A 17,486-nucleotide genomic window follows, 5' to 3' on the forward strand; every position below is an offset into this window, starting at 1 on the left:
ATTGTTGCAAGGCTGCAATCCAAAACAAACTTGTTTCTCCATTTACTGTAAGACTGGAAAATCTTTGCTGTGGCCTGGCCAGTTTCATGACTACATAATTAAAATATTGTAGTGAAGAAGGCAACTGACTTGGCTGGCTGATTTGGAGTTCGTTCTTCTGCTTTGGGAGTTGGGTTATCTGCAGGTTACACAGCAAGTGTTTTGGCTACACAATTCCATGTAGTTGTCCAAACTTAAATCTTCCAATTGCAGGGTTTCCCTGTGCCAGCAAATCAGCCTGGTTTCACTCTTGATTTCCCCAGTAACACTGGTTTTTTAAAATCCTAATCCTCAGTACTGCTGCCTTCTTGCATCAGCCTTGGTTTGGTTTTTACCAAACCTTTTGGCATTGATCAGCAATCTACGTTACCAGTAGCTTTTGTAGCTGAACTTTATTTACCCTTGTATCAGAGATAATGGGAACTGCAGATGCTGGAGAATCAAAGATAAAATGTGAGGCTGGATAAACACAGCAGGCCCAGCAGCATCTCAGGAGCACAAAAGCTGACGTTTCGGGCCTAGACACTTCATCAGAGGGGGATGGGGTGAGGGTTCTGGAATAAATAGGGGTAGGTGGACCGAAGATGGAGAGTATAGGTAGGGAGGGGATAGGTCAGTCCAGGGAAGACGGACAGGTCAAGGAGGTGGGATGAGGTTAGTAGGTAGGAAATGGAGATGTGGCTTGGGGTGGGAGGAAGGGATAGGTAAGAGGAAGAACAGGTTAGGGAGACAGACAGGCTGGGCTGGTTTTGGGATGCAGTGGGGGGAGGGACAAACTGGGCTGGGTGGGGGATGGGGAGGTTTTGAAGCTGGTGCAGTCCACATGATACCATTGGGCTGCAGGGTTCCCAAGTGGAATGAGTTGCTGTTCCTGCAACCTTCGGGTGGCATCATTGTGGCACTGCAGGAAGCCCATGATGGACATCTCATCTAAAGAATGGGAGGGGGAGTTGCTTATTGTGAACCGAGCAGAGGTGTTCTGCAAAGCTGTCCCCAAGCCTCCGCTTGGCTTCTCTCCTCTCCTCTCCTCTCCTCTCTCTTCCCCCCCCCCCCCAAAAAAAAAATGTAGAGGAAGCCACACTCCATGCAATGGATACAGTATACCACATTGACAGATGTGCAGATGAACCTCTGCTTAATATGGAAAGTCATCTTGGGGCCTGAGATAGGTGTGGGGGCAAGTGTAGCACTTCCTGCAGTTGCAGGGGAAGGTGCCGGGTGTAGTGGGGTTGGAGGGCAGCGTGCAGCGAACACGGGAGTCACAGACAGAATGGTCTCTCCGGAAAGCAGACAAGGGTGGGGATGGAAAAATGTCTTGGATGGTGGGGTCGGATTGTAGATGGTGGAAGTGTCAGAGGATGATGTGTTGTACCAGAGGTTGGTGGGGTGGTGTGTGAGAACAGGGGATCCTCTTTTGGCAGTTATGGCCCTGCAAAGAGCCATGGGGCCCCAGCTATGCCTGCCTCTTTGTAGGTTACGTGGAACAGTCCCTCTTCCGCACCTACACAGGCCCCAAACCCCACCTCTTCCTCGGGTACATTGATGACTGTATTGGTGCTGCCTCTTGCTCCCCAGAGGAGCTCGAACAGTTCATCCACTTCACCAACACCTTCCACCCCAACCTTCAGTTCACCTGGGCCATCTCCAACACATCCCACACCTTCCTGGACACCTCCAGTCTCCATCTCAGGCAAGCAGCTTGTAACTGATGTCCATTTCAAGCCCACCGACTCCCACAGCTACCCAGAATACCCCCCCACACCTTGTGGTCGAGAACACCCTTGACCACGTCTCCTGCATTTCCTGCTGCATACTCCCCTCACCCTGCCCCCGCCACAACCGCCCAAAGAGGATCCCCTCATTCTCTCACACCACCCCACCAACCTCTGGATACAACGCATCATCCTCTGACACTTCCGCCATCTACAATCCAACCCCACCACCCAAGACATTTTTCCATCCCCACCCTTCTCTGCTTTCCGGAGAGACCACTGTCCGTGACTCCCTTGCTCGCTCCACACTGCCCTCCAACCCCCACCACACCCGGCACCTTGCCTGCAACCGCAGGAAGTGCTACACTTGCCCCCACCACCTCCCTCACCCCTGTCTCAGGCCCCTAGATGACTTTCCATATTAAGCAGAGGTTCACCTGCACATCTGCCAATGTGGTATACTGTATCCATTGTACCCAGTGTGGCTTTCTCTACATTGGGGACAGCTTTGCAGAACACCTCCGCTTGATTTGCAATAAACAACTGCACCTTCCAGTTGCAAACCATTTTAACTCCTCCTCTTCTCCTCCTCCCCCCCCCCCCCCAAAAAAAAATCCTTTAGATGACACGTCCATCATGGGCCTCCTGCTGTGCCACAATGATGCCACCTGAAGGTTGCTGGAACAGCAACTCATTCTGCTTGGGAACCTTACAGCCCAATGTATCAATGTGGACTTCACCAGCTTCAAAATCTCCTTCTCTTTCTCTCTTTCTCCCCCCCCCCCCCCCCCCCCCCCCCCCCCCCCACTGCATCCCAAAACCAGTCCAGCCTGTGTCTGCCTCCCTAATCTGCTCTTTCTCTCACCCATCCCTTCCTCCCACCCCAAGCCGCACCTCCATTTCCTACGTACTAACCTCATCCCACCTCCTTGTCCTGTCCGTCTTCCCTGGACTGACCTATCCCCTCCCTACCTCCCCACCTATACTCTCCTCTCCACCTATCATCTTTCTCCATCTTTGGTCTGTCTCTCCCTATTTATTCTAGAACCCTCACCCCATCCCCCTCTGAAGGGTCTAGGCCCAAAACATCAGCTTTTGTGCTCCTGAGATGCTGCTTGGCCTACTGTGTTCATCCAGCTTCGCACTTTATTATCTTTATTTTACCCTGCTGTATCTTTAACGCGTTGGATATTTTGGCTGTTTGAGTCTATTTTTTAGTATGCTTAAATCTTGACCACCTGTTCAAATTGTCAGCACTTGAGCAGCTATTGTCATCCTCAGGAAAGAGTGAACCTAATCCTGTAGTCACCAGTTATCTACAGCACATACAAGGCACAAATTGAGCCTGATGCAATGTTCATCTCTTAGATTAATCTTAAACCTGCACTAATACATCTTGATGCCATCTAGTATGAAGCAGCTCACTTGACTGGAACGCAATGCAGCATCTTCAATATTTCACTGCCCCCACTGGACTGCATACAAAAGTGTAGTTGTCATTGGCCTAATATGGCCTAACTCTGGGAAAGGGAGACCTCAGACTTAATTGGCACTAAAGTTGTTTTGCGCACTAACCAGAGCAAAAGTATGGGTTGCTAGGTACTGCCTCTTGTCCCTGCTCAAGAAACACATGCCTGTCTTCAGTTTTGAAGATGCTGCACATAATTTTAAGGTTAATTTTAATATTCTAAATGGTATGGTTAGACTGTAGGATCTAGCTCAAAAGGCTTCCTGTCTGTGTACTCATTGAGCAACTGACAGCTACTTGACTTAAACATGAGCTTTACTTTTTACCCCTTCCTTCAGACTTCCCCTACTTAAGTTTAACTGTCTCTTGCTGTAACTAAATGTGAACTTCGGACCATGGACTTTCCCAATGTCTAGAACGCATCCTAATATTTCCCCCTACCAGTTCTTACAATTGTTCTGACTGACTAGTCAGCTTGTTCTTGACATACCTTTCCATCTCTAGCCAGTCACTACAGGGACATCAAAATTGTTTGCACTAAAGGAGTAGCAGAATTTCTTTGCCTTCCAGTTAGTGTTTTTTAAACAATTGGCATTGAGCTTTTCATGCAGCTGTGACTGTTTGCACTGGGGTTAAAGATGGAACAGTGGAATTTAAATTACATCCTGGAAGATTAACTTCTCCTGGCTACATGTATGAAGGCTTGTAACTTCTGGTGTTGCTTGGATCAGGAGATCCTCCCTCTGCTGAGTTGGCGTATATCTCCTGAAATCCAGCACTTGTTCCTGGTCTAACACCATAAGTAATGGTGTTTCTGACTCTCAGCTAAACTTAAAATTTGATCTCTTCTGAGAATAAAAGACTACATAGTAAGTGAGAAACTAGGTGGGGGGGGTGGCTGCTTCTGGATTGTGTACCCCCTGGTTTTTTGGTGCTAATCTGTAGACTGTTTCCTTTAGCATGAAAGGAGACAATTTAAATTTCCCTTTGGACATTGAAGGGTGGGTGGGAAGCAGTGTGGGAATTCAACTGTGGTATTGGCCAGTAATTCATTTGCTCTTCCTTTTGAGAGAAGGAAGCTGTTATTAACATCTATAAATTGGCTACTATTAGTTCTATCTGGTCATTGCTCCGACCAGAACAATGTGGCTGCTTTGGAGAGGGTGTGAAAAGTTTGCCAGGATAGTTGCTCGAAGAAAGGTTGGTTAGATGGCTTATTTTCACTGGAATGCAGGAGGTTGAAGGCAACCTGATAAAAGTTTATAAAACTAGATGGCATTGATAGAGGCCTTTTGTCCATGGTGGACAGGTCAGTTACTGAGGTGGCACAAGTTCAGGGCAGGGTGTTAAGAGATGAGACACCACAATCTCAGGACAATAAGCAGACAATAACAGCATTCAAGAATCACCTTGATGCCTACACCTATAGGAAGGAAATAGAAGGATATAGCTCCTGTAGGGCAAGACAGTTTTAGTATGGAAGAGCGAAGTGTATTGACATCCCCTGGAAGACCAAAGGGCCTGTTCCTGTGCTGTAGTTTTTCGTTTTGCAAAAACAAAACGACCACTTCTGAAAGAACCTAATTGCAGTCATTTTGGTATTTTGTAAGCTGTGAATATCACTGCCAAACCTAGCCATAGTCAAATGAGATTTTGAATTTCCTTCCCTCTGGTGGCTTTGACTTCAGGTCTGCAATAAACAGACCCAGCTAATTACACAAGTCTGTGACAATTGAAAATTTAGGAGTTTGAGTAATATGTTGCCTTTCTGTAACTTTTTTGCCTACTAGGACATTCAGTCTGTCAAACTGTCTTGGCATTTTAGCAAGATCATTGGGCAGATCAACAGGCTTCTAACTCATCGTGCCAGCTCGTCAACTCTTTTTGACATCAATCTCTTAGAATGCTTTCAGTGATCCAGCCTCTGCAACTGTCTGGGATAGACCATTTCCAGACAGCTGCTTTCTATAGAATTCCTTTGCATCTTCTTAGCCCTGTTTTAAGCTTCAATTTTGAGCAGTCCTGAGTCTTTGGCAGATGTAGTGACCCACAACTTTAAGAATTAGTTTTAAACATGAGGTGTTGGTACAGAAGGCTGAAGAGCTATTTAAAGTTGAGTGGCAAGATTGTGGCTGATTATCTGGGTTTCACTTTCTTGCCATTGCTCAGCAGTCAACTCTATCTCAGTCTTGTCTCTAACCTTATCATTGTAGAATTTCCCTTTCGGTATTCTGCATCTGTTTGTTCCACCCTAAAAGTTGACGCAACAAATGATAGCTTTAAAAGCTCAATAACCAGCAGCATTGTATGACTATGTTGTAGCAAGACCCCACTGAAGTACAAAAATTATCAAAAAGCTTCAACCTGGGATCTGACTTGTCCAGTAGTAACTGCACCTGGAATCACAAATACTGTTTTTTGTTAACTTCTCTAAATGTCCTCCTAATTAACAGATCATGGCACTTCCCAATGCCAAATATTAGGCCCGTTAGCCTATAACTTTCCTGTATCTCCTGCTGTGCTGTTGAATGGGGTGTCATCATCAATTTTACAATCCACTGGAGCCTTCAGTTAGTATTGGAATATTTTGACCAATGCCTGTGCTATTTCTGCAGCCATTGAATGCAGGCTATCAGATCCTGGTGATCTGTCTTGTTCAATTTTATTGCTCAATAGGAACTGTTACAAGATCGCTTAAGCCAACAGCACCCACCGTATCTTCAGGCAGTTTAGTGTCTATATCATGAAGACCAGCAAAATAGTGACTTGTTTCCCTGCTCATAAAATGCAAAAATGAACACTCTTCATCCTGATAGAAGTACAGTTCTTCCTCTAAACTGGTTTGCTTTTTTCAGTCATTTTTCTTTGGTAACTCCACTATTTTGCTTTCCAGAGTCTCATTAATTGTTATCATTGTCTCTAGATATGGCAGCCATTCGGAAAAAGTTGGTTATTGTTGGAGATGGTGCTTGTGGCAAAACATGTCTTCTAATTGTGTTCAGTAAAGATCAGTTTCCTGAAGTTTATGTACCGACTGTCTTTGAAAACTACATTGCAGACATTGAAGTGGATGGCAAGCAGGTGAGTTGGATAAAGAATGTCATTGCCAATGAATGCAAGACTTGCTGCTTTAGATTTTTTAAATTTGCATCCTGAATTGTGGTTCTGTTGCATGTTAATTTTGCAGCTAGTTTCACTTTCCTAATAAGTGAAATGTGCATTTTTATTTTCAGCTATAAACCTTTGCCACTTAAGCTCAAAGCTAAGATACTAGGACTACCTGATTTAAATGCTTCTACAGAAATGTGGTCCTATCCAGGTGTGGAACTAGATCACATTTTGAAGGCTAGGGGAAGAGTGGGCTCAAGGCCTTTGATTTGAACCAGTGAATGGGAGCAAAGCCACTAGTTTAACCTATCCTACTCAAAAGTTGACCCTACTGCAGTCATTTAATGCTTCATGCAATGTCTCCTGTCTTTACAGGCCAAGAGAACATAACTCCTTTGTTTGCCATGCCTGTCCAGTGGGGAATGAACTGTGAAATTGAGTCTTGGATAATTGCAAAATTACTGTTGCTTGTATAGTCATTGGGCTTACTTTAAGTAAACTGAAATCTGTAGGATGGATAACATGCTGTAAAATGACAAACTGCCCTCCCTGCAGGTTGAACTTGCACTCTGGGATACAGCTGGACAAGAAGATTATGATAGACTACGACCACTCTCGTACCCTGACACAGATGTTATTCTAATGTGTTTCTCAATTGATAGCCCCGACAGCTTGGGTAGGTTTGGATTTCATAAGTTTGGCTATAGAAGCATTGAATGTAGAACAATACAACACAGCACAGGCCCTTCAGCCCAATGTGCTGACCTATTATCCTACCCTTAAAAACAACTACCCTGCATACCCTTCATCTTACTACCATCCATGTACCTATGAGTTTAAATGTCCCTAATTTATCTGACTGTACCATCACCTGGCAGTGCACTTCATGCACGCACCACTAAAGAACCTACCTCAGATTGCCTCTGCTGCCACATTAAAAGTAATGCCACTGATAGCCGTTTCTGCCTTTTTGGAGGGGGGGGGGGCACCACATGCCTCATCTTGTACACCTCTATCAAGTCACCCTGTTATCCTCCTTTCTCTCCAATGAGAAGCCCAAGCTCCCTCAGCCTCTTCTCCATAAGACTTGCCTTCCAGTCCAGACAGCATCTTGGTAAATCTCCTCTACTCCCTTTAAAGCTTCCACATCTTTCCTATGAGGTGACCAGAACTGAACACAATATTCCAAGTGTCATCTAACCAGGGTTTTAGAGCTGCAGGATAACCTCGTGGCTCTTAAACTTGAGCCTCCTGTCAATGAAAGCCAACATACTATATGTTGCCATAACCTGGTAACTTTGAGGGTTCTAGGGATGTGGACCCAAAGATCCCTCCCTTTCTCCACACTGCCAAGAAACCTGCCATTAACCCTGTAGTCAAATTCAGTTTTTCAAAATGAATGACTTCACACACTTCCAGGTTGAATTCCATCTGCCACTCCTTTGCCCAGCTCTGAATCCTGTCAGTGCCCCATTTAGAACTGAAGATAGCCTTCCACTCTATCCACAACTCCTCCAACCTTCACGTCATTGGCAAACTTACTAACCCACCCTTTCATTTCCTCATCCAAGTCTTTCATAAAGACCACAGCAGAGGTCCCAGAACAGATTGTTGTAGGGCACCACTAGTCAGAGCTCCAAGCTGAATACTTTGTCTACTAGCATCCTCTGTCAGCCAACTTTGTATCCAGACAGCCAAATTTCCCTGAATCCCATGCTGCCTCACTTTTTGAGGGAGCCTACTGTGGGAACCTTATCAAATACCTTGCTAAAACCCATACACCATATCCCCTGCTTCACCTTGATGTTTTGACACATCCTCAAAGAACTCAATAAGGCTTGAGGCATGACCTGTCACTGCCCCCAAAAAGCTATGCTGACACTAATCAAATTGCTCTTCTAAATCATAAATGCTTTCTGTCAGAATTCTCCAGCAACTTATTCACCACAGACTGGTCTGTAATTCCCAGGGTTATCCCTGTTCCCTTGAACATGGAATAAACTTTGCCACCCTCCGATCATCTGGCGGTACTCCAGTGGACATTGATGCATGATCATTGCAGTAATCTCTTCCCTCATTCATGTAGAAATCATGGGTATATCCCAGGGGACTTGTCTATCCTCTTTCCAATTTCTCTCCTAACATCAACCTGTTTGAGCATATCCACCTGCTGCACCCTGTCCTCACTACAAGGTCGTTCTCTGGTGAATACTAAAGCAAATTTTTCTTTAAGGACATTCCACCACCTCTGACTCCATGCAGAAGTTCCCCCCCTACTATCCCTGATTCACCTTACCCTCACTTTGGCCATTCTCTTGTTCTTCACACGTTAGAATGCCTTGGTTTTTTTAATCCTACCTGCTAAGGCTTTTTCATGTCTCCTTTATAGCTAAGTCCATTCTTCTGTTCCTTCCTGGCTACCTTTGTAACCCTTGAGCCCTGTCTTTGTTTACTCCAACCTCTTGACTAGATCATCTTGTCCTGTCATCCAAGGTTCCTTCTCCTTGCCTCAGTGGGACAAACCTTTCCAGCACTTGCAACAAGTGCTCCTAAACATCTACATGTTCTCAACAAAATGCACAACAGTTCCCAGTTATGTTCTGCAGTTCCTGCCTAACAGCATTGTAATTCCCCTCCAATTAAATGATTAGCAGTAGTTCTAACCAGTAATCATACTATAGCATTTGTTTTACATATAATAGATTATACAAATAACCTGGATCTAGTATTCCACCTGCTGAAAAACTCAACTTTGAAAATCACTGACAAATAACTCTCTCCCACAGAAAATATCCCTGAAAAGTGGACACCTGAAGTGAAGCACTTTTGTCCAAGTGTGCCTATAATTCTAGTTGGAAACAAGAAGGATTTGAGAAATGATGAGAATACAAGAAAAGAACTTGCAAAAATGAAACAGGTGAGAATTCCCTGTCATCCTTATCTTGAGTAGAGCACTAATGACTGGTGACATTTTTTTGACAAGTTGTACAGTTAATTAGCAAATGCACTCCTTTCTGCACTCATAATTTCAATTCTTGATTTTTGCTCCTGTACTCTTCAAATGTGGTACAATAGCTAATATAATGCTAAGAAAATTACATTCTCTTCAATCAGGGATTACAGTAACTAAATTTTACATCCTTTTCAACGTAGAAGCTCTTGGTGAGTGGTTTGCATCTCACTGCCCTCTGGAAAGCTCTAGTTAAAGCCTGTAGTCTTGTGCCAATGCATTGTCACTTTATTTCCACAATTATGGTGCTGAATTTAATTTAGCTTGAACAACATTCCAAAACTAGCTCACCTGGACTTTCTGATCTAGAGTAATACATGTCAGCTATGATCTAAAAGCAAGATGCAAAAGCAGCTGAGCGCTCTGCTACCTCCTTTATCTCCTATTGCCTTGCTGTTATTGTCTTCAAGAGACCCAATTAAAATTTAAGTCACTGAGAACTAGTGTAGATTATCGCTGAGACTAGAAGAGTAGCTCAATCAAGACCACTGAGCAGCACCAAATCAGAAGTTGTTAGAAAAGCTCAGCACCTGTAAAGGGAAAAATAGTAATGTTTCAGGTCTGATGACCATTCCTCAATTAAACCTTTAGAGCAACTTCTGTTTTAGTTCTGGATTTTACATACTGTCCAGTTCTTTTGGTTTTTAAATCAAATGTTGCCTTTCCAGAGGCCCAGTATATTGAGGAATTCAATTGCTTCATGGTTCCTTCCATCTGTCTTCTAATCCATGAGCAAGTCTCCAATAGGATTGCTTGTTTTGGTTTAGTCCCATATGACTACCAATAGAACCTGCTTGGATCCATGCTGCACTCCTAGTTTTAGCACTGGCTTGTAAATTACCTTTTGGCTGAAACAACCTGCCACTGAACAAGTAGTTGTGGAAGTGGCTTGGAGCTCCTCATTGTAGAACTGTCTTAATATCCAGGTGGAAGCTGTATGGATCCCACTTGAGCAAACTTATAGCAGTTGAAAAGAAATCCTTTGACATCTGGGGAGGGTAGCCAAATTATTTTTGTTCTTACTTCAGTCTGTACTTAGACTTGGCAACTAGCATTTGTAACATTTATTTCACACATCAAATGAAAAATTGCTGCTTGTAATCAGTCAGCTCATTTTGGCACAAATTGTCTTCAATCTTAACTAATTAAATCTGGGTCACTTGAGATGCTGGATACTGGATTTAGGTCTCTATCTAATGGTTTGCCACATTAAATACTAGCACTTTTTTGCCTTTTTGGAATATTTTCAGTGAGGTTATGAAACTATAGCTATTTGCTATAAAGCTGGTTATCCACAAATTAGTTACACTTGCTGTTCTCCACTTCCTGCAACACTGCTTCTGGATGAAACAAAGCTGATATCACTGGCTTGAAACTGTTAGCTGAACAAAGACAATATGTCAACCTTTTTATTTCAGAAGGTGTCATTTGCTTCACAAATGCTCCTGCCTGCATTTTCAACAGTCATTGTTTTTGACAGTAGTAACTTAACCGTTCCACTGTCCAATACACAAATCAAGATCTTCCTGTAGTGTTAACTTGCCCAGGTGGGAGGGGGAAGAGAGGAGAGATGTAAAGACTTTAATTTTGCATCCTTTTCTCATGAAAATGTTTTGGATTCTCAGAAATGTGATTGGGTTTCATTTTTGAGCTGTTTTGAAAGTTGGCCTGAGTACAATGGGTTAAATAACCACCTGCACTAAAGGGTTCTATTTTTTTGAGATTCCTACAGTTTGCTGACCATTTCTTCCCATTCTCTCTCCCCCCCCCCACCCCTATAGCTCTCTGAACTTGGCCACCTTCCCCATGGTTTCATACCCTTAGCTTTTGACTTGCTTGTCCTTGTGTTGCCTTTTGAGTTGTGGCTGTTATTCCCTGTTCTGATACACATGACCATTTCAAGTCCTCATGTGTTGCTTGATTTCTACCCATTTTAAGGCTTTTTGGCATGAAATACTCAACAGTTGTATTTCTTTACCTCTGCACATAATTACTGGTGCTCTGACAAGCCAGCATTTGCAACGTTAATGTGAATGTTGCATCTAGAATTTTTCACTTTCAGTGATGCAAGTGTACATGCTTCTGTTTGCTGAACTGCCTGGGAGTGAAATCTAAGCTAGTTATTTTAGACACAATGTTCCTTGGAACCTGTGGCAGAACTTCAGATTGAATATTTCAGAATTGTAAAATTTTGGTAATGTTTTCTGTAAAAATCCACCTTGGAGCTATTGCATCAGTAGAGTTACAACTTGTCAACACCTGCTTTTGGTCCACTTGTGATTCAAGCCTTTTTAATTCTATTGTGGCCTGGAATTTCCTCCTGGATGGGTAGTTAACCTTTTTAATAATTGAAGGGTTCTAGGGAGGGTCACTGGAATTTTGGTTTTGCTGTCAATCAAAGCAATGAACATTGAAGGTGTTATGTATCTAATCTGATTTCCTACATAATTTGACTTTCAAATGAGTGTACTCTAGACACAATATTGGCTTGTTTTGAGTTTTCACATGTAATGGTAGAATTGTTCATTTGTTCTCAGCTTGCTTGTCTGATTTGGGAAATTTAGGCTTTTTCAAGTAAGTGTTGAAATTGGCAACAATTCTAAAATCGAAAGAATTGGTACAATGCCACAGAACTATAGAATAGTTAATATCCCGTCCCAGGTTTCTTAAAGTACTTCCTTTAGGAAGGATGGTACCTTTTTTAAAGTCTATTGGAATGTTGAGACCAACCTTTAACAAACATGGCAAATCCATCTTGATGGAGGTATTCCAGCATGTGCTCAACCAACTTGTCATCTTTCACCGTGCAGAAGCTGGAGCTCACTCAGAACTCCTCTATCTTTTAAGTAACACTAAGATCTCCATTGCTGTGCTTGCCTGACTGCTGACTCCCACTCCTCCTATAACTTTTTTTTTGCTACTTTAAATCATTACCCTTGTGTTCGTGTCTCTGACTGTGTATGCAACCTCCTAGAACATGGATTTCTACAATTTTTCTACTTCTTGCCCTTCCTGGTTTGCTTTCCTCTCTGGTTGTAACTGAGCCTTAGATGTCTTGGTCCTAAACAGTAGAATTCTCTCCTAACCTTGCTGGTATTCCAGGATAGTAGGAACTGCAGATGTTGGAGAATGAGATAACAAGGTGTAGAGCTGTATGAATGCAGGAAGGCTGACATTTCAGGCCTGGGCCTTTTTTTTTTGAAGGGTCAGCCTTCCTGCTCCTCTGCCTGCTGTGGCCATTCAGCTTGTCACCTTGTTATCTCCTGCACATGTTCTGCCTGACTTTTAGATGGGGTTTGAAGTGACAGGAACAAGTGTTTCAGTAATTGAAATCCTGTCAGATATGAACAGGAGTAGGCAATGCAGCTCCCTCAAATCTTATTTTGATCAAGGCAATGCTTTACTCCACTTTCCTGCTCACTCAAACATTCAACCCATTAAATAAAAATCTGTCTGTTCAAAGTTGTCCCGGCTACCTCTGCACTGTGGTGTAGTGAATTCCAGAAGTCTCAACCCTTTGAGACAAGTAATTTGCTTTAAATCTACCATCCTTTTTGTCCTAAAGCAATGACCACCTCTTTCCTAATGTTGTCTCAAACACCCCCACCACCCTTTTTCAGCATCTTGTACCTTTTAATATCCCTTTCCTAGCCTAAACTGATCAGTCTTGAAAAACACCTCATTTCTGGAATCGGTCTAGTGAACTGCCTCTAATACAGCCACACTCCCAATGGCTCAATGTCAGCTGTGATCTTGCTTAGCCTTGTAGCAGTTCCCTGGCTTTATTGTGAAGGAATAGAATGTGAATGCCAAAATTCCGTTCTTATTTATGCACAAGGCCACCCAGATTTCCCCCTCAATATTTTACTCCACTTTTTTAGGCCTTTCTATTTCTGACCAAGTGGATAAATCCTCACTTATCCACCAAACTAACTTTGGCCCACTCATCAAACAGACCCCTGTCCATTCGTTTCTTTGCAACTTTCCCAACTATTTCAGGGTCAGCAGCAAATTTTGTACTTTGTCCTTGCACCCAAGTCATTAACATAGATTCAGTAGTTGGGGGCCCAAAAATTGAACTCTGGAGCATGCCGTCAACCACAACCAGTTTATCCTGACTGTTTCCTCTTGGTTAGCTAACTGTATCCAAGCTAATATGTTATTACTAACACCGTGATTTAACCTTCTGTATTCTTTTCTGGAAGTCCAGAAATACTACATCTACAAGATCATTTATTATCCACATGACATGTCTTCAAAGAAGTCAGCAACTTACTTCATGATTCACCCTTCATAACCATGCTGACTAGACTGTTTTGACTTTCAAATACTGTTACTTCATTGGATTCTAATGACTTCCAGCAACAGCCATAACTACAAAGCTAGCTTCCCTGCTTTCTGCACGGATGAGGATGGTGACCTTTAATGACCAGCTCTTAATTGAATGAGGGATATTTGGTGCTTCCTGAGGCTCCTTTTGGAATCTTTTTGACTTGCATTAGATTTGAGTAGTGGTTATCTCAAATTTTGAAAGTAAGTCATGAAGCATGGTGTTATAAACAGCAAATCAGTAGCTTTCAAGGCAAACTGAAGGGTAGGCAAGTGGCATTTTGTTCACAATTGTAGTGATTCCCTTCATGAGGGGATAAAAACTCAAAGGGAAGCAGTATTTATGGCTAGCATTGGGGTGTCACAGTGGCTCAGTGGTTAGCACTGCTATCTCAGCACCAAGAACCCAGTTTGACTCCAGCCTTGAGTGACTGGAGTTTGCACATTCCTCTCTTTGATCTGTGTGGATTTCTTCCTACAGTCCAGAGACGTGCAGGTGATGTGAATTGGCCATGCTAAATTGTCCCTAGTGTTCAGGGATGTATAGATTGGGTGGGCTTTAGGGGATGGGTCTGGGTGGGATGCTCTGAGGGTTGGTGTGGACTTGTTGGGCTGGAGGGCCTGTTTCCACACTAAAATTCCATGATTTGAGCTCTCTGGTGGGCAGGAGAGTGGAAAAGAGGGACAGGATAGTGGAATAAACTCTAACTTGAGCACCAACAAAGACGAGAACGTTCTAACATGAGGTGTTCGTGTTGCAGGAACCTGTGAAACCAGAAGAAGGACGTGACATGACCAACAAAATTAGTGCTTTTGGCTACATGGAGTGCTCTGCCAAAACAAAGGAAGGAGTTCGGGAAGTCTTTGAGATGGCCACACGTGCTGCATTACAAGTCAAACACAAGAAAAGACGCAAGTGTGTGTTGTTGTAGGATCTGGTGCATACTGTCGCATGTACTGTATCAGCTGTAATAACATTTATCAACTTTTTACACAGTATATGGAGACTTTCCTCTTGCTTCCCCGGTTTCCAAATGGCTATTTTTCAAACACTTCTAGTCTGAGCCTTTTTGACTTGCTGTGTAATGCTTAGTGTCTGAATAGCAGTGAGAGGAGTCTAGTGTTGACCTGAGATCATGAACACCAGCACCTCGTGACAGTGGGTTTAAGTACTGTAAGTTGAGGGGGGGGGACAATTTAGTACCATTTGGGTATCTACATTGTTATAAACTCAAGATAATTATATAGTGTCAACTTTTCTGCATAGTTCCATTAACTTGAACATTTGGTACAGAGCATGAATTAGTTTGTATAATCATCTTCTGTAACCTGATCACTTTATTTGCTGAATGAATTATTTCTCTACATTAAGTCTGCGCTGCTGTTTTATTTCCACTTTTCTAAGTATTGCAGGCCAAACTGGGAGTATTGCTGCAGACTCCTGTGAATGGTAGTGGAACTAGCTTTTGTATAATTGCATTCTGTTAAGCAACTTTCTTTCGTAGATTTATTGTATTGAGATTCAACTTTGTATTGAAGCTCTGATTTGTATAAAATGCTAACTGTCAACCTTTTTTTAGTGATTGTAAAACCCCATCCTAGCTAAGGGCTTACATTATTGTAACCCTCCCTTCTGAATTTTGTAATAGTTGTGCAGAAGTGACTTGGTCGCAGTTTCTTGCAATTGCTCAGTGAAGCTCTGCTTCCTGTGTGATAAAATGCTTGTAATTCCTGCCTCTAACCTGGAGGCTGAAGCAGGTTTTCTGAAGAAACATTCCACAACTGTTTAAATTTTAATGTTGGCTGTTTGTAAGTTGCACAGCTAGTGTGCATTTCTCTTCCCTGCCCTGTTAATCACAGTCTTGTATGCAATAACCAATGCTGTGGCTTAAATGTAAAATCATTTTGCTTTCATTCTGGGTTATAACATTCAGACAGTTGGCACTTAGCAAATGTTAAAATAAATTTAATGGAAAACTTTAAACTCTGCCAATAATCAGCAAATCTTTAAATGTTGTAAGAGTACAGAGAAATACCCTACACTCTTTTGACCTACCAATATCTTCACTGGCCACCCTGTTCCTGAGGTGCAGAAGAACAGTGTTTTGAAGCACTAGTTGAGCTGTTTATTGTACATTCCACCCCTGAGGGCACCATAGGTGTACAAACTGTCTCTCCCCTTATCTAGAGAATCTTAGAATTAGGATTCCTAATCTTGGGATTAGGGTTAGCTTTTAGGATCACTGAGAATTTCTTTTAAAGGTTTTTGAATTCACTGCTCAATTTTCTAGTTTCTCTGGGTGAGGTGGGGTCACAAATGTTAAAATGAGATGCATATTTTTAGCAGCAAAAAAGTATAGGCTATGACAAGACAGGAAAGTGAAGATGACATTGGCAGATCAACTTGCATCAAATGGCTACGTTCTGCATCTTGGTGGGAAAGTGAAGTTGAAGTAGGTTACTAAAGTACCATGAAATGGTGCAGACCACTTATTTTGCAGTCTCAAACCTATAATTTTAGAGAATGCTTTGCTCTATTGAGGCCAAACAGAACCAAACTAGTTTTCTAGCTACTTGTGCTAAATGTAAGGCTGCTGCTATAACTTCAGAAAGCAGTCTTGCTGAAAAGACATCCTTGCCTAGCTTCATTTAGAAACTTCCCTCTTACTCAATCCACAGGGAAACAACTAGGAAATCTCTAAGAATGGTAGGAGATTTAAATGTTCCAAACAAACTAGGATTGTCAGTGTTAAGGACTTGACAGGAGAGGAATTTAAGTGTTTAGAAAACTTGTGGATGAACCCGCTAGAAAAGGAGCCAAACTTTTCCACCTAGGAAATAAGGTAGTGGTAGTGACAGGTGTCATCAGGGCAAGCATTTTGGGACTGGTGATTATGTTGGAAAGGGTAGACTTGACCTAAATTCAAGATCTAAATTGAAGAAATGCCAATTATGGTACCAGACAAAATCTTCAAAAATTGATTAGAAGATACCCTTGTAGGTAAAGGGGTGGTTAGAAGGTGGGAGACCCTTTTTAAAGAGTCTAGAGGCAGAATGCTCTTTGCACCCAAAAGAACAATGGGCTATGACTGACTAGAAAATGTCCTCAGGAAAAAGAAGCAAGTGTGTATAATCAATAGGATTGAGTGAACCCTGAGGGGGAGTACAGGGCAGTAAGAGTAAACATGAGGGGAAATTTGGGAGGGCAGAAATGGGATGTAGCATGGCAAAAAGGGCAAGGATAATTCAAGGGGATTCCAAATTTAAGGACCAAGGCAAGAGGCCCTATTCTCTAGTTAAAGATCCATAAGGCCATCTATGTGCAACCACAGGAGATGGGTGAGATAACAAACCAAGTAACTTACTGCAATATTGTGTAAAGGGTGAGAACTTTGAGAGATGAACAGTGATATCTTAAAGTAGCCATATCAGAGTTGGTGCTGGAGGCCTTAATGCATTAAAGATGGATAAATCCCCATGCTCTGATCAAGGGAAGTGATTGCTGGCCCCTTGCTCTTAGATTTATTACCAATCACTATGGGTGAGATCTGAAAAACTAATGTAGTGCTGTTACTTAAGATGGGAAGGGAAGCTAGTGAGCACTGTTGGTAGCAGGTAAGATTGAAGGGGATTCCAAGGGACAGGATTTACATGCACTTTGAAATGCAAGGACTGATCTGGAGTTCTCCAATGTGGCCTTTGTCTCAATAGATTTGAGGTTTTTGAGGATGAAAATTTGGTGGATATTGTCTATGGACTTCAGTATGTTCAAGGTTATATGGTAGACTGAGCAAAGTTTAAAACACATGGAATTCTGGGA

The 17,486-nt window shown here is 42.6% G+C and overlaps 1 protein-coding gene across 1 annotated transcript in view; it reads left to right on the plus strand.

Annotated features, from left to right (window-relative positions):
* rhocb (ras homolog family member Cb) overlaps positions 1-15,650 on the plus strand; it is a 29,495-nt gene extending 13,845 nt beyond the window's left edge. Inside the window, exons 2-5 of the mRNA XM_048553225.2 lie at positions 6,143-6,300; positions 6,883-7,003; positions 9,114-9,244; positions 14,428-15,650. Of these exons, the coding sequence (XP_048409182.1) occupies positions 6,145-6,300; positions 6,883-7,003; positions 9,114-9,244; positions 14,428-14,598 (579 nt within the window). The 5' untranslated portion in view covers positions 6,143-6,144 and the 3' untranslated portion in view covers positions 14,599-15,650. The remainder of the gene's footprint in view (positions 1-6,142; positions 6,301-6,882; positions 7,004-9,113; positions 9,245-14,427) is intronic.
* The last annotated feature ends 1,836 nt before the right edge of the window (positions 15,651-17,486 follow it).

This window comes from Stegostoma tigrinum, chromosome 21 (genome assembly GCF_030684315.1).
Source record: "Stegostoma tigrinum isolate sSteTig4 chromosome 21, sSteTig4.hap1, whole genome shotgun sequence".
Lineage (NCBI taxonomy): Eukaryota > Metazoa > Chordata > Chondrichthyes > Orectolobiformes > Stegostomatidae > Stegostoma > Stegostoma tigrinum.